This window comes from Dromiciops gliroides, chromosome 6 (assembly GCF_019393635.1).
Source record: "Dromiciops gliroides isolate mDroGli1 chromosome 6, mDroGli1.pri, whole genome shotgun sequence".
NCBI lineage: Eukaryota > Metazoa > Chordata > Mammalia > Microbiotheria > Microbiotheriidae > Dromiciops > Dromiciops gliroides.
In genome coordinates, this window is record NC_057866.1 from 24,010,180 (window position 1) to 24,027,018 (window position 16,839).

Consider the following 16,839-nt stretch of genomic DNA (forward strand, 5'->3'; position numbering starts at 1 on the left):
GAAGGTCCCAGCGTTAACACTGACGGGGCGGCCTCGTCAGGGGAGCCCGCGCCCATGCCAGGCTCCAGACCTCCAAGTCAGGGGAAAGGAATGGGCGTATGAAGGAGGGGCGGGGAGACAGGGGCGTCTAGTTCTCCATGGGCCCCGCTAGTCCTTAGAATCAGCCTCCGCCGTCCCTGTCCCCCGCCCCTTCCCCGCCTTGCCCAGAATGCCAGGAGGTCCGAAGTTCACGGGGCATAGACAAGTCTCAGGCCCTGAAGCCCATTGACTTCGGGGGCCCCGTCTGCCCGGCTGGAGCCGCAGGCGCGGCGATTTCATAACAACGCATCTCCTGGCGACCCCTGGACCGAGGGAGGGAAGGACGCGGCGTCGGGGACTCGGGCTGAGCCCGGAGCTGGGGTCGGACCTTGGGGACTAGGGACAGAGCGCCGGACGGTCGCTCCGGGCAGGAACCTTGTGACCTTTCCCGGGGTCGGTGTCACCACGACAACGAAGACCCTCCCCAAAAAGCACGCACCGGGACCCCGCGAGGACCGCGCCCCGCGCCCAGCCGCAGAGCTGCAGAGCCCCAGGCCCATTCACAAGGTTGCAGTTGGGGCCCTGGGGGCCAGCGGCCCGGCTCCAGCGGGCACCCCTCGGGGTGGCGCGGTGAGCGGCGCGCAGCACCGCGGAGGGAGGCGCAACGAGGAGAGGCGAGCGGGGCTGGCCGCCCGTGGGGCTGCCCCTCAGTGATTGGCTGCCTCTCCGTGACATCACGAGGCTTGGGGAAAAGTGCGAGGGTGAGAGAGACTCGGAGCCACAGCCGCCGGGAGCCGCGGACCGAGCAGGGGCCGTCCCCTCTGCATCCCGGGCCGCGACCACCAGCGCCGCTGCCCCCCCGCCCGGCTCAGCCCTGGCACGGTGCCCGCGGCGGCCACCTGGCCAGCCGCAGTCTGCCTGGGTCCCGGCCCGACGCCCCGCTCCGTCTGTCCAGTCCACACCCGTCCCGTCTATCCGATTCCGTGCCGTCTGTCCCGCCGGGGCCGCCCGGAGCAGCGCAGCCCAGCAGGGTAAGTGCGGTCGGAGAGGGCGCGGGGTGCGCCCTCCCGGGGCTGGACTAGCAGACCGACGCACGAATGGAAGGAACCTAGGAGGGGGTCCGGAGCCCTGCAGGGGCGCCTGAGGTCTGGGGGGAGGCGCTGAGGTTCGGAAACCAGAGGCCCCCCCAGAGAGGAGGAGCGCCTCGGGCCGCAGAGATGGGTGGATGGATGGGTGGATGGATGGGCGTCGGGGAGCGCACAGCTTAGGAGAGGACCTGGACAGGCGGCCGCCCGCCTCCCAACTTCTCTGGGGCTTTGAGCTCCGAAACGACCCTGGGGCCCCTGGCTCCGGGTCCCCGGTCTTGTGGGGGTTATGGGGGGGGGAGGACTTCCAGTCCCTGCGGTTCCGCCACAGCCTCTGGCAGCGCCACTGCTATTCCTACCCGGGAAAGCCTCCCCCCTGATTCGAGATCCCCAGGATCTGTGACCAGTCCAATCAGGAACCATTTTTCCCCCTGTGTGTACCCCACTCAAACAAGCCCTGCGCCTGAGCCTCTCTCCCTGAGCTGCGGCCTCGTGGGTGTCTATGAGCTCCCACCCATCCTTCCCCCGGGCTTTTTTATGTTTGGTATAACCTGGGCCGCACCCTCGGGACTCCACATTCTCTTCTCCAGCTCTCCTCAAGGACCGCTTCCCCCCTCCCCCCCTCTATTTCTGAAGGGAGACAGGACTCCAAAGGATCTTTTCAACCACCTTAGGGCCTCCCACAACCGACAATCCTGGGGAGGAAGAAAGCTAGTAGGCACTGGGACCCCACAGGGCAAAACTGTAGGGTCCATGCATTTCCAGCCCCCGGAGGGACCCAGTCACCAAAAGCAGGTTCATGGCGTCATCACCGTGGGTGACCTCAGGAGGCAGGACGATGACACGGAGCCCCCAGACGGCTCCCAGGGCTTAGGTTCCCCCTCGCCATCTCTGGGGACCGGGGGGAGACCCGGGTGAAGACCTACCGCTGAGCATGCTACCTGCTGCTAGAGACGGGGCAGCGCCTATCCCTGAAGAGCCCGGAGCTCACTTTAGATAACAGAGCAGGGCTCAGAGAGCTCTCTCCCACCCACCCATCCAGGAGACAGTCTTAGGGACTTCATTTTCCGGTTGCTCGTTCCTGGCATCCAGGGACTTGGACACAGTGCCCAGGGCCAGCTCTGGAGGCCAGCTCCTGCCAACGGCTTCCAGAGTCCTGAGCTCACCACAAAATCTGAGCCGGGCAGCCTGTCCTGGGCAACATCTGCCCTCGGTAGGGCCCTGACTCTGCGGGGCCTAGGACTCTTCCTGCAACCTGTCTCCCTGAGTTCCAGACAGGCGAGTCCCTAATGCCTTTTGTGACTCCGTAGTTCATAACCATCACTGGCATCAGTGCTCTCCAGATGTGGGCACTTAGGTGCCAGGGTCGCTTGTGGCAGCTCCATAAGGGTCTAAGCTCTCCCTGGTCTCCAAGGGAGAAGAGACCCTGGTGGCCAGCCCCTTCCCCAAGGTTGTCACCTCTTCCCCCTTACACCTCCCACTCTTACAGTGTCAACTTGTCAGTGATCGAGCACCCCCAGGTCAGATGGGGAGGACCTGAACTCAGCCCTGCTTGGGGGGGGGGCATGTGGAGTAGGAATCAGATGAATGAATCTTAGGGCCCCTATTAAAGGATTTCCTTTGGCCCGAGGGGAGAAAGAAGCTGGAATTAGGCTGGAATTTTCCTCACACACCCCTCCCCTTAATGTCGCTGGAGAGATTTGAAACTGGAATTTTTCCCCCCTTAATATATGACTTGGGATAGGCGTGAGAGAATTTGATATTGCACATCTAGCCATGGAAGAGGTGGGAAGGACTTCCCAGCCTCACCAGATGAAGTCTCTACCCCTCTCCCCTCCAAACTATTTGGATCCCTCAACATCTCCATCTCCATCTTCTGTTTTCTCCACTGAGAAGGGGCCTGGGACGGGGGACTAAAAAGACACAGCCCAGGGTAGAGCTAGCATCTCTTCTTTTTGTCCTTTCTTCTCCCTTTTTCCTTACTGTCTTCCTCCTCCTCCGAAGCCTGACATTTTAAGGGCCCGAGCCTGTACAAATCTATACAGCATTGGCGGCATGCCCGTCCACATATGCCCATTTACATGCATGCACGGGGTCCATCCACACACGCACGCACACTCTCAGTATGTGAATGTGGGAGAGGCCCCAGACAAAAAATACGCATGCTGATTGCAATCAACTCCCTCCCTTCCGTTCCCATTTCCACCCAGCCCCTCCCTGCTCACCCCTCCACCTCCATTCTCAGTCTCCCCAGGTTCGGGAAGGGCAGACAGCTAAATCCGACATCCCTAACTTTATCTCCCTCCCCCCTCCCCGCTCCGGCCAGCCTTGGTCTCCTTCCAGGATGCAGGGCAAGGCTGAGAAAGCCCCAAACCCAAGGGGGAAATCCTCCTCACCCTCCCCTCTCTCACTAGCCAGGCACGAATCTCTTGACCAAGATTTCCAAAATGAGACAAGGACCTTCCTCTGCCCCTCTCTCCACCCCCACCCCTCTCTCCCCCACCATTTCTTTTCTGCTCTTCCAAAGCTGGGGCCCCATCTGAAGGTACAAATCGGCTGAGCACCTGGTAGGGCCAACAGCACCATCTAGTGGCAATCAAGATCTCTTCAGCAAGCAGGCCCTGCTTACCTGCACAGCCAGGTTAAGGCTTGTTTGAGATGGATATTGTCTTTGGGGGTGAGGGTGCAGAGGCAGGGGACCAGGGAAGCAGCGAGGAGAAGACTCTGTCCATTCCTCTTCCCAGGGCGATGGCTTCTCACTGCAGGCACGAGCCCGGGCCCTGTCCCAGTCAGGGGGCCCCAAAATGGATGAGCCCCTGGGCAACGTCCCTCCCTGCCTGGAGCCGACGCCTCCCTCCCTCCCCTCTTACTGCAGTGTGACTAAGGCCTCAGAGGCTCAAAGGGGAAAAAAAGCAGGATCCCATTTCCCCAGCACCACCACCTGCCCCCTCACAGCCCCACACACAAGAGTGCCACTACTGGGATCCCTTCCAGTCCAGGGCCTTGCCCAGTGCCTGGCTTGACAAAACTCTTCCTCTGCCCATCTCCTGTCCTCAACACACACACACACCCCAGGGCTGCTGGGCTGGCATCTACATCTCCTCTCAACCCAGAGGCATCCTCAGAGGAGGTGACCATGAAAAGGAGGGCAGACAAAGGCATACTGGGCACAGAATCCCAAAACCTGCTGTCTCACCTCAACTGATTTTGTGACCCTGAGCATGCCAGTTCTGTCTGGGCCTCAGTTTCCCCAGCTGTAATGTTATGTGTGCCAGGCACTGTACTGTGCTAAGCTCCAGGACTACGAAGAGAGGCAGAAATGGCAACTGGCCTCTGGGAGCTTACAGTCCAATGGGAGGGACGATGCCCAAACAATTGTCTACCCACCTACAACACAGAAACCAAGCACACTGGGGAGGCTGTCAAAGAGGAGGCCCTGGCCCCTTGAGTCAGAAGGAGGGGAGTCCCTCTCTCCAGAGCAGGGAGAGTGGAAACACGTAGTGCAAGGAGGAGTTGGGCTGAAGTCAAAGTCAAGAGGCTTGGATTCAAATTCCAGCTCTGAGTGACCTTCAATAAGTCTCCTCCTTCCCAACCGTCACTTTGTGCCTTATTTTCTTCATCCCTAAAGTGCAGGGGTTAGACTGACATTTACACAATGCCATGAAGAAGTCTTTTCCCTGTGGTCCTTTTCAGGGATGTAGAGAGGTCCCTGGTGAGGATCTTCCTGCAGCCAATGCAGGTGAGCTGCTCAATGGTCTTCACCTTGGGACTTGTTAAAGAAGCTTGGGGGGCAGCTAGGTGGTGCAGTGGATAAAACACCAGCCCTGGATTCAGGAAGACCTGAGTTCAAATTCGACCTCAGATACTTGATACTTACTAGCTGTGTGACCCTGGGCAAGTCACTTAACCCCAATTGTCTCACCAAAAAAAAAAAATAATAAAGAGGCTTGGGCACTGAGAGGTGGAAGTGACGTGCCCAGGGTCACAGAGTCAGGAGGCATTAAAGGCAAGATTGGAACCCAGGTCTTCTGAGCTGGCCTGACCCCTTCTCCACCCCCCCCCATTCCTTCTGCAAAGCATTTTTACAGACATCATCTCATTTGGCCTTTTAACAACCTCATGAGGTAAGTTCTGAAGGCACTAAGACCTCCATTTTCCAGATGAGAAAACTGAGGCACAGCTGGCCAGTGCCTGAGAAGGCATCTGAATCCAAAGCCAGCACTCATAGACTTTTCCCAAGGTCCCTTCCAGCTCTCCTAGTCAGTGATTCTGGCTGTTATATGGGGAGTCGTGAGACCTAAGGATGCCGACTCCTTGTGGAGGAAAAGAATAGAGGCAGGGAGAAGGGGATGGGGAGGGGGTCAGGAAACTCCATGTCAGCCGTCCAGGGACCAGAGAAGGTTGGATAGAGATGCTGTCCCAAGTCTAGGATGCAGCTACTGCCAAAACAGATGGAGGATAGCGCTCCCTTGACTATGAGATCCATAGTACCTGGCAAGGTTTGGTGCTGTACTTGGGATCCAAAATAAGACCCAAGTCATTTCCCAGCTGGAACCCTAAAACCTTAGAACAGGGAATGTCAGAGCTGGGAAGGAGCCTAAAACCTAGAATGTCAAAGCTGGGAGGGACCTTTGAACCTAGGATGTCAGAACTGGAAGAAACCTTAGCACACAGTGTCAGAGCTGGGAGGGACCTTAGAACCTAGAATGTCAGAGCTGGAAGGGACCTTAGAACCTAGGGTGTCAGAGCTGGGAGGGACCTTAGAACCTAGGGTGTCAGAGCTGGGAGGGACCTTAGAACCTAGGGTGTCAGAGCTGGGAGGGACCTTAGAACCTAGGGTGTCAGAGCTGGGAGGGACCATAGAACACAGGATGTCAGAATTGGAGGAGACCTTAGAACATTGCTGGAAGAAACCTTAGCACACAGTGTCAGAGCTGGGAGGGACCTTGGAATATGGAATGCCCGATCTGAGAGGGACCTTAAAACAGGAAATGTTGAAGTTGAGAGGAACCTTAGAATGTAAATGTAAATGTTATCTAATCCAACTTTTTAATGTTATGGATGAGGAAATTGAGTCTGAGGGAGGGGAAGGCAGGAGTGCCGATTACCCATGAAGCACAGATGAGTGCTACCTTTGGCCATAAGTGCCTTCCAAGGGATATGGAAAGGTAGGTGGTTGGGGGAGGCCAAGGCCCAGGCAGGCAAAGGGAAGCTGGTTCTCCTTGCTTCCGGTTCTCTTACCTCAACCCCTGAAGCTTCTTGGTCTGAGTACGAGCTGCTTCTGCGTGAAGGGAATGGTGCCCAGTGGGGAAGAGAAGCTGGGTGGGAAGGCCTGAGGCACCCCCCGCCCCAGGGTGCTAACAGGGACACTAGGGGTTAGAAGCTGAGGATGGCTGACTTGTGCTCCCCTGTGAGTGCCCTTCCTGCTCTCACCTTCCTCCTCCTTCTGCAGGACTCCAGCCTCTTCCTCCAGGCTTGGGGTCCCCACCGATGAGGACAAACTCAGACCACAGTTGGGAGATTCCCTTCTGGACCCTTAGCACAGAGCCTTGCACTGAGCCTGTGTCTGTGGTCCCGACCACCCCTACACACCGTGCTCCCCACTCCTGGGCTGGAGGAGGGAGGGACTCCCCTTACCCACTGAGAGCAGCACAGTCCCTGGCACCCAACCCCCCAGCTTCCTCACGCTGGAAGGGAGTGGGGACCCCATTGTCTGCCCAATAGGAGTTCCATGTCTCAGGACACTGGAGTTTAAGGAATCTTAAAGCATAAAATATGAGAAATAGGAGGGATCTTAGAACCTAGAATGTCAAAACTGGGAAGGACCTTGGGATAGAGGATGTCAGACCCGGGAGGGGCTTTGAAACCTAGAATATCAGGGTTGGGAAAAGCCTTAGAACAGGAATGTCAGAAATGGGAGGGGCCTTGAAACCTGACATATCAGAACTAGAAGGGGCCTTAGAACATGGAATGTCAGAGCTGGGAAGGGCTTTAGAACCTAGAATGTCAGGAAGGAACCTTAGAAGATAGGATGTCAGAGCTGGGAGGGGCCTTAGAACAAGGAATGTCAGGGCAGAGAAGGGTTTTAGAACTTAGAATGTCAGTTAGGTAGGGACCTTAGAACATAGGATATCAGATCTGGGAGGGGTCTTGGAACATGGAATGCCTGGAAAGGGAGGAGCCTTAGAACAAGGAATGTCAAGGCAGGGAAGGGCTTTAGAACCTAGAATATCAGAGCTAGAAGGTGCCTTAGAACATGGAATGTTAGAGCTGGGAAGGACCTTGGAACAAAGAGTGTCAGAGTAGAACAGGAAGATGATCTAGTCTAACCCCTTCATTTTACAGGTAAAGAAAACTGAGGCCTGGGGCCAGAGACATGAGTTGTCCTAAGTCACCCTGGCAGCTCTGACAGAGCCGGGACTAGAACCCAGACTTCCTGACTTCCAGGCCTTCACTCCATCTGCCTGCAGAGGCTTGTGGGGAAGGCTTTGCTCTAAACGCTTGAGTTCTAGTATAAGCGACTTACATAAGTATAAGCTACTTCAGGGATGTTTATGTGTGTATGTGTATGTGTGTGTGTGTGTGTGTGTGTGTGTGTGTGAGTATGTGTGTGTGTGTGTGAGTGTGTGTGTGTGTGTGTGTTTGTGTCAGCGCCAGTGTGACAGTGCCCACAGCTGAGGCTGTGAGTGTCAAGGTGCATCTGCCCTTGAGTGTGCACACGTGTGCCAGGGGTGGGCCTGCGTGCCAATGCATAGGTGAGACAGGAGGAGAAAGCCACCGAGAGATGCCGGTCTGCCTCGGGAGGGGGTGGTGGTGTGCAATGTTAGGAAAAGGAACTCGCACGTGATTTTTACATTGGAGTCCATGCTGTGAACACACCCGCAGCAGGAGGGACGGGGGAGTGGGCCGTCAGCAGCTCTGAGGGAGGGAGCCGGTGACCCCCAGGCAAGCTCACAGATGGCTCAGGCAAGGAGCTGGAGGGAGAGCCCGGCCTGGAATTGACAACTGGGAAAGGAGTCTCTGCATTGGAAGTCTGGGCGGGCTCTGGTTTGACACTCGAGGCCCTTCCCATCTCCTCACCCTGCTGCCAGCTGCCCCTTGGCAGTCCGGTGCCCGTTGGGACCAAGGGCCAGGATGAGGTGACCTCTGAAGACTGAAAGGAGCCTTAAATACCTTCTAACCCATATACCCACCCGTTTTGCAGAGAAGGCCATTGGGCCTTAGAGTAGGGAAGGGATTTTCTCAAAGAGAAACTGAACTTGACTCCCTCTCTGCATTTTAGTACTTGGGTGATCTGGGGCCTCTTTTCATTTCTTTGTGCCTCAGTCTTTTCACCTGTAAAATGGAAGTGTTGGACTCCCTCCAGCCCTGAACTAGGTTCCTTTGGTTGATCGCTGCAGGGCCTTGGGCACCAAGTTTTTCCTTTCCAGATTGCCCCGGGGAGCTCCGGGGCATGCCTGCTCATGGGCGGGGATGTCCCCTAGAGCCTTTGTGTTCTCCCCCTGGTCCACCTGGCAGAGGCTTCCATTATCACCAGCTTGGCCAGTCCCTAGTCTCTTGGGCGTCCTTCCTCTCTTCCCAGTGCATCACCTGGAGGGCCCCTCTGCCCCTCATCACCACATATGCCACGGACCAGATCTGTGGCCATCCCACCGTCCCATCATCCCACGGGCTGGTGATATGGTCCCTGTTCATCTGTGGCTGCGACAATAGGTCATGATGTTTGGCTGGAGCCTCCAAACACCTCCCTGCTGCACCTGCCTCAGCCTGGCTGATCTCCCCTCCTCAGTGAGCTCAACGAGGGTCTCCATTACCTCCCAGATCACACAGAAAACCTCTGGTGGGTTTGTATGACTGCGTCCTACCTTTCCAGTCATATTTTACTCTCCTCCAGACACCATATCTGTGAACAGAGTCAGGGTGACCCGACTTCAAATCCAGCCTCAAATACTTACCAGTTGGGCAAGTCACTTTAACTTCTGCCTGCCTCAGTTTCCTTGCCTGTAAAATGGGGGACGTGATAGCATCTACTTCCCAAGGTTTTTGTGAGGTCAAATGAGATACCGTTTGTTAAGTGCCTACTGCATAGAAAGCACTCAATAAATTCTTATTCCCTTCCCCTCATAGAGCCCATCACATAGCAAGTTCTTTTCCCTTCCTTTCCTTTTTTTTTTTTTTTTCGTGAGGCAATTGGGGTTAAGTGACTTGCCCAGGGTCACGCAGCTAGTAAGTATTAAGTGTCTGAGGCCGGATTTGAACTCAGGTCCTCCTGACTCCAGGGCCGGTGCTCTATCCACTGCGCCACCTAGCTGCCCCCTTCCTTTCCTCTTATGCAGCACCACATTCTGCCACTGAACAGCCCTTCTGCCACCCTTCACCCCGACCCCTAGTCTCTCAGGCCTCCTTCCAGAGCCTGTTCAAACAGCCCATTCTTCCAAAGGTCTTCCCTGATCCCCTCACCACTAGGCCCTTCCTCTCAGAGATTACTCTCCATCTTCTCTGTGTAGATCTTGCTTTATGCACATTTCATATTCCCCATTAGAATGGGAGCTCTTTGAGAGCAGCACAGTGCCCAGCACACAGTAGGTGCTTAAGAAGTTCCTGGTGCCTGAATGACCGAAGGAGTTGAGTGAATGATCGAAAAAGGCTCAAAGCACCTACTGTACATCAGACTCCTGAGACTCCTGATGTGCCCGGGGGTCCAAAGTTTGAGGCAAAGCCTTCTAGGATCTGACCACCTAATAAAGGGAGTGGGTGCTGGTCAAAGAAGGGAGTCAGGGGGGCAGCTAGGTGGCGCAGTGGATAGAGCACCGGCTCTGGAGTCAGGAGTACCTGGGTTCAAATCCGGCCTCAGACGCTTAACACTTACTAGCTGTGTGACCCTGGGCAAGTCACTTAACCCCAATTGCCTCACTAAAAACAAAACAAAAAACAAAGAAGGGAGTCAGGAGTGGGGAACGGGGGAAGTGTGAGAGACCCCCGGCCATGCCCCTTCCATATGTGATGCCCAGAGGAACCATCTCTGTCAGCTGATGAATCTGTGACCCGCCCCTTTGATCACGGCCACTTAGAGCCAGAAGGTACTTTAGGGAAATCAAGGCCCAAGGAAGGGGAAGTGAGTTGGCCAAGGTCTCATAAGTAGGAAGCAGTCCTAGGTTTAGAGACAGCATGGGGACCTCTTCGTTTTATAGACAAGGAAGCAGAAGTGTGGGTTTGGATCCCATGCCCGACACTAACTGGGCAAATCTCTTAATCGTGCTGAGCCAATACTGGCTACTCCATCGCTGAGTTGTTGTGAGGCTCAAATGAAATCTGTAAAGTTCTGTGTAAGTGTAACTTATCACGACTATTATTATTATTAACAACAATAAGGCAAGGTGCCAACCTACATTGGCAGAGGGAGTTTTCTCACTCAGGAATTCCCTAGACACCAATAAAATGAGTAGTTGTTGATATTCTGCTGTTATTGCTGAAAACACAGAAAAGTGTCAGTGCAAAACCCAGGAAGGGCTGAGGGTTGGGGGGGGGGGGCTGTTCTACCTTCAACCATCTTTCTCTGTCTCCTCAGACTCCATCTGAGACCCCTGGCTGGTGCCACCTCCGGCGCTCTGCCCTAACCACCATGGCCAACTTCACTCCAATCAATAGCAGCTATGGCAACCACTCAGACCAGTCAGTGCAGGCGATGCCCGCGGCCCCCAACCGCTACGAGACGGTGGAGATGGTGTTCATCGCCACGGTGACCGGCTCGCTGAGCCTGGTAACGGTTGTGGGCAATATCCTCGTTATGCTCTCCATCAAGGTCAACCGACAGCTGCAGACGGTCAACAACTACTTCCTGTTCAGCCTGGCCTGTGCAGACCTCATCATCGGGGCCTTCTCCATGAATCTCTACACTGTGTATATCATCAAGGGCTACTGGCCTCTGGGGGCTGTGGTCTGTGACTTGTGGCTGGCCCTGGATTACGTGGTCAGCAACGCCTCCGTGATGAACCTGCTCATCATCAGCTTCGACCGCTACTTCTGTGTGACCAAGCCCCTCACCTACCCGGCCCGGCGCACCACCAAGATGGCGGGCCTCATGATCGCGGCAGCCTGGGTGCTGTCCTTCGTCCTCTGGGCTCCAGCCATACTCTTCTGGCAGTTTGTGGTAGGGGAGCGGACCGTGCCAGACAACCAATGTTTCATCCAGTTCCTGTCCAACCCGGCGGTCACCTTTGGCACAGCCATTGCGGCCTTCTACCTGCCCGTGGTCATCATGACCGTGCTTTACATCCACATCTCCCTGGCTAGCCGCAGCCGTGTCCACAAGCACCACCCGGAGAGGGCCAAAGAGAAGAAGACCAAGAGCCTCTCGTTCCTTAGGAGCCCCCTCATGAAGCAGAGTGTCAAGAACCCGAGCCGGAAGCCAGTGGAGCCCGGGAAGGAGGAGATCCGCAATGGGAGGCTGGAGGAGGCCCCTCCGCCGGTCCTGCTTCCCCCTCGGCCCCCTGAGGAGAAAGACACATCCAATGACTCCAGCTCAGCCAGCGTCACCCAGAACACCAAGGAGAGGCCTCTGACCGAGGGCTCCACAGCTGAGACTGGCTGCAGCCCGTCTACACCACTGCCCTCCCGCCCGCGAGCCGTCAACCCGGCCTCCAAGTGGTCCAAGATCCAGATCGTCACAAAGCAGACGGGGAACGAGTGCGTGACAGCCATTGAGATCGTCCCGGCCACACCTGCGAGCTTGCGCCCGGCCGCCAATGTGGCCCGCAAGTTTGCCAGCATCGCCCGCAATCAGGTGAGGAAGAAGCGGCAGATGGCAGCCCGGGAGAGGAAGGTGACGAGGACCATCTTTGCCATCTTGCTGGCCTTCATCGTCACCTGGACACCCTACAATGTCATGGTGCTGGTCAACACCTTCTGCCAGAGCTGTGTCCCCGACACTGTGTGGTCCATTGGCTACTGGCTCTGCTACGTCAATAGCACCATCAATCCTGCCTGCTATGCCCTCTGCAATGCCACCTTCAAGAAGACCTTCAAGCACTTGCTTCTGTGCCAGTACAGAAACATTGGTACTGCCAGGTAAGTGGTCACGGGCTCCGTGGATGAGGACTTCCTACCACCGGGCTCGGAATGGTTCCAGGATGACTCCGTTTGGCCCACTCACGAGGACAGAAGAGACTTGCATGGGTGGTACCATTTTCCCTAGGGCCTAGGGGACGGCCAGAGAAGATACTGCAGTGACCCCAGCGTGTGTCCAGAGTCACCAAAGTGGAAAGCCTGGGGGACTCGGTCCTCCCATCATCCCCATTACCTGGCCTCCCAGGGCAGGGAGTGGGGGATGGGCCCACCAGCCCCAGGGTCAGCTGGACTGAGCTGCTGGGGGGACCAAGGTGGACTTTGGCTCTGCAGAGGTTCTGTGGCTTCATCTCAGGACTTTAAGAAAGGTCAGGACCCAGCAGACCTCTGGTTAGAAGGAGAAGGAGATTGGAGGGGAGGGGGTTTGGGAGAGATACAGAAGAAGGGAAGGTCTGTGCCAATCTCTGACACTTCAAGGAAAGCCTGAGGAGGCCGGGAAGGAAGACAAGCTGTGGATACCTGGTGACTGGAAAAGGGTGTGGGGAGGCGCTGCTGGCTAAGGTGTGGGCAGCGGATGGAGGGAAGGTCTGGCTAGAAGCCCAGCCATCAGGACTACTGGGTGGGGTGGGGCATGAGAAGGTGGACCTCCCATTGGCAGGAGGAAGCCTGGGTTCTGGGATGGAGGGGTTGGAGGGGGGGGAAATCGGGCCCCTTGGCTCTATGGGCCCAATGTATGGGGAGCAGCCCCCAACCCAGCGTGTAAATGGTACTGCTTGCCCTTAACCCCCTGCATGCAGGGTTCGGCCTGACCCTCCAATCTACTCCAGAGGCAGCAAATCCCCTCCCCGGCTTCCCTCTTTGTGGCCTGGCCAGTGGGTCCCCCTCACTCCCCACCAAGGCTGCGTGACCCATCTGGGTTATGTTGTGAATTCCAAGGACTAAAAGACCACTGGAGTCCTGGCAGCCATCCGGGCCTACAAGACTGGAGAGGGTGGAGGAGCTGAGGCCAAGAGCTCGCCGCCCTCCCCCACCTCCTCCCCTGCGCCCTCCCCGAAATGGGCTTCATGGTCTAAGGTGAGCAGACGGGAGGCTATGCCACTTCTTGCCTTCCATGTTCAGGATGCTGACTCTAGAGACTAATGTGCATCTGTCTGAAAGGAGAGCAAGGGTAGCCTCAGTGCCCTTCTTACTTCTGAAACACTCATTTGAGTGGGACATGGGAGGGAGGGGAGGCTAAGGGTGTGTGTGTGTGTGTGTGTGAGAGAGAGAGAGAGAGAGGAGAGAGAGAGAGAGGGAAGGGAGAGAGAGAGAGGGGTACAAACAGACAGAACGAGACAGAGAAACAGAGAAGGAAAGACGAGAGAGGGAGAGAGAGAGCTGAGGAAAGGTTGAGAGAGGGGAGGAAGAGGGAGGAGGAAAAAAACAGGAGAATGGAGGATGACAGAGAGGAAAGAGAAGGCAGGGAGAGGAAGGAGAGGACAAGGAGTAGGGAGAGAGAGGAGAGGGAGGGGGAGAGAGACAGAGGGAAGAGAAGGAAAGACAGAATTAGGGATAGTATAGACACACCTACAGAATGGGAGTGGGAAAATGTCCAACACAGCCACATTGACTTGGGCAGGTCATTTCTTCTTTGAACCTCAGTTTCTCTTTCTGTATAATGGGTCCCTTCCAGGGGCATGCCTGTTTTTCAGTGGAGGCAGCTCGACCAAGGTTAGGGACAGGAGGGCTGGATCCTTCTGAGCAGTTTAGACAGCCAGAGCAGAGTGGAGAGAGGGTCCTGAGCTTGCAGGTGCTGTTGGGAGGTCTGGCCCCTCCCTTATGCCCCAACCCCAGCCCTAGTCCAGTGCTCCATGGCGCATCTGCTGAGAGGTCACTGAGGAGGAAAGACATCAAGAATTTGGGGAGTCACGGGGCAGGGCATAGAGAGAAGAGCTTTGTACCTGGTTTTCATTTTTTAAGAGATGCCGCTTGTCTCATTGTCACCCTGGATTCTGAGCTCAGCTTGGAAATGGCCAGTAAGGGATTGGGTTCTGTCTTCCCTGTCTGGTCAATGCCCTTGTCCCAGCTTTCTGGATCTCCACCCTAGCCCCTTCCTCTCCCTCCTAAACCCTAGAGAATCCTCTCCCCCAAACTGCAGCTAAACTAATAGAGAAGGGAGCTTTTATATATTAAAAACAAAAGGCTTTTATTGGAAAAAAAAGACTTTATTTTTATTTTTTAATAAAGGTGATGACTTGAATAAGGACCTGGGGCTAGGCTGAAATTGGAGCTCATATCACTGGGGTGAGAGGGAGCCAGGGCAGGGAGGGGAGGGCCTGGTCCCTCCCTCCCCCTGCCCCAACTCTTCTGCCCCTTCACGCCAAGGCTAGGAATGATGGGGGGAATTAGGAAGGAGCGCTTTGTGATTGATAAAGCTAATGGTAGAAACAAGGCACCTGGTGTGGAATAAGTTCTGGGGGACTGGGCAGGGGAGGACGGGGTGGGGGAGAGGGAGAGAGGAAAGGGACAGTGTATCTAGGTGTCCTCCGGAGGCAAAGACCCCCTGTCAGGTGATGCTTCGGGTCTAGTCCTTCCCCTTCCCTTTCTTGGCTGTGAAACAGAAAGCAGACTAGGGTTAGCAGTGTCCCTCTAGCTCTGGCTCAGACACCCGCCCCCTCATTCCCCATCTCTGCTGCCACCCCCCTTCCCCACGGGAATAGACCTGGCCAGCAGCAGCCTTCTTGTGGCCCACTGGCTGGAGGAGGCAAGTTGAGACTGGGTCAGAAATCCCAAACAACAACTCCAACCCAAATCCCAGGTGTTGGGGCTCTGACTCAGGGAACACCACCTGTGTGTCCTGGGTCCCCCCCCCCAGACCAGAATGGGAGGGTGGAGCTGTCAAGATATTGACCTCTGATCTTGGCTTTGGCCTTGAGGGTGCAGGGCTTGGTCACTCGGATGGCCTCCTGGCATTGGGCATTGTACAGGGCCTTCTTCAAGGTTCCCTGGCGGGTCTTGGTACCCGTGCTGCTGTCACACGCACCCCAATTCTCAAACTTGTATTTGCAGTCAGCTAGAGAAGGTTGGAGTCAGAGGTAAGGGCCACAGCTGTCCTAGCTCCCACCTCCCCTCTCTGCCCCATGACCCCTTACTCTCTGGGGGTCTTGCCCATTGGAGGGGAGCTTCCTTACCTCCAAACTCCTTTTTCCAGTTGCAGGGCACCTTACACTTGAGGCGCCGGGTCTCGCCCCCACAGCTGCCCTCCCGGAAGCCAATGCCACAGTCTTTGCTGCTTGGGGTGCAGGGACCCCAGTTCCACTCCTCACACTCAGAATTGCCTTTCTTCCCCTTGTCTGTAAAAAGGGCCCAGGGTGGGCATTAGCTCCCTTGGGAGAGCTCATCTCCCGGGCCCCCAAGGCCGGTGGGGGCCCCCCCTCCACCCCCCCCCCGTCCCCTCAGCCTCCCATCACCTTTCTTGTTCTTGGCAGCCTCGATGGGGAGGGCCAGGAGCGCCATGAGAGTGAGCACGAGGAAGTTTCGGAGCTGCATCCTGGGGGGGGGGGGGTCGGAGGTCAGAGCTTGATGGCTACTTGGACCCTCCTCTCCACGGTGGCTGAAGGCTCGGGCCTGCTACCGATGTGGTGCGGCAGGGAAGGGATCGTTTCCCCTTCCACTTGGGGGGGGTGGCGCTGACCCTTCTCCCACAATGGACCAAGAGCCCCAGGCTCTCCTCTCTTCTGGGCTGGGGTCCCTCCCCTCTCAGCCAAGCCCCAGCGGGGCTCCTGGGCCTAGCCAGCCAAGGATGGGGGGCCCCTGGCTGCCGGGGCTCGGCTCCGGAGGTAGGGAGGGAGGGGTGGGGGAGTTTTGGGGGCCGTCCTGGGCGGAGCTCCGGAGCTGGTCCCTCTCGAACCCCGGACTGCCCTGGCCTGCTCCTGGGTCTCCCCGGGCAGGGCGGCTGCGCCCCAGCCTCGTGCACCCGTCCGGCTCCCGCCTTCCCGCGGGGCTCCCTGGGTCCCTCCCTGGCCCCCTCGTTTGCTCACTCGGCCCCGGCCCCGGCGCAGTCGCTGCTCCCGATCGCTCGCTCGCTCGCTCGCTCGCCCGATCGCCCGCTCGCTCGCCGCCTGCTCCGGGTCCGCTCCCGCCGCTGCCGGCCGTGCAGTGCCGCCCGTCCCACCGTCCCGCTCCGGCTCCTCCCGCCCCAGCCCCTTTTGTCTCCAGAACCGGTCTGAGCCGGTCACATGGGCCCCCGCCCCCTCCCCACTAAGGGGAGGGACTCCCGTCCGCCCCGACCCTCCCCGAGGGGCCAGCCCCTGCCTCCGCCCCTCGGGGGCCGGCCAGAGGACGCCCCCAAACTTCTCTCCCGAGCCGGGGAAGCTGGAGGATCCCGGGCTGAGAGGCCGCTCTCTCAACTACGCTCTCGGGGAAACCGAGGTTTCATCTTCACATGAGGAAGGTTAGGCGGGACCCCAAGCAAAGCACGTGTGCTCCCCACTGGGTGTCTGGAGCCCCGAGGGCCTTGGAAGCCTCAGTTTCCCCATTTGTGGCATAAACGGGGCTAGTGCTTGGAACCTCGGGCCCTTTCCAGCGCTTTGTCCCCGTGAACGTCCATGCGTTCCCCCCGCCCATGTCCGCACTGGGTCCAGCCCAGAGGCAGTGTCCGGGATGCATGTGAGCTGCAGACTGGGCTTTCCCA

The 16,839-nt window shown here is 57.2% G+C and overlaps 2 protein-coding genes across 2 annotated transcripts; one reads left to right on the forward strand and one right to left on the reverse strand.

Moving 5' to 3' along the window:
* Positions 1–812: 812 nt before the first annotated feature.
* On the forward strand, positions 813–13,454 carry CHRM4 (cholinergic receptor muscarinic 4). Its single transcript, XM_043971133.1, has 2 exons — positions 813–1,049; positions 10,672–13,454. The coding sequence occupies exon 2, from the start codon at positions 10,726–10,728 to the stop codon at positions 12,172–12,174; it is 1,449 nt and encodes a 482-aa protein (XP_043827068.1). The 5' UTR covers positions 813–1,049; positions 10,672–10,725; the 3' UTR covers positions 12,175–13,454.
* An 896-nt stretch (positions 13,455–14,350) lies between these two features.
* Positions 14,351–16,244, reverse strand: MDK (midkine). The gene is made up of 5 exons (XM_043970864.1): positions 16,187–16,244; positions 15,617–15,696; positions 15,338–15,499; positions 15,058–15,219; positions 14,351–14,756 (listed from the first exon to the last, which is right to left on the reverse strand). Exons 2-5 carry the CDS (start codon positions 15,693–15,695, stop codon positions 14,731–14,733), a joined length of 429 nt encoding a protein of 142 aa, XP_043826799.1. The 5' UTR covers position 15,696; positions 16,187–16,244; the 3' UTR covers positions 14,351–14,730.
* Positions 16,245–16,839: the final 595 nt, after the last annotated feature.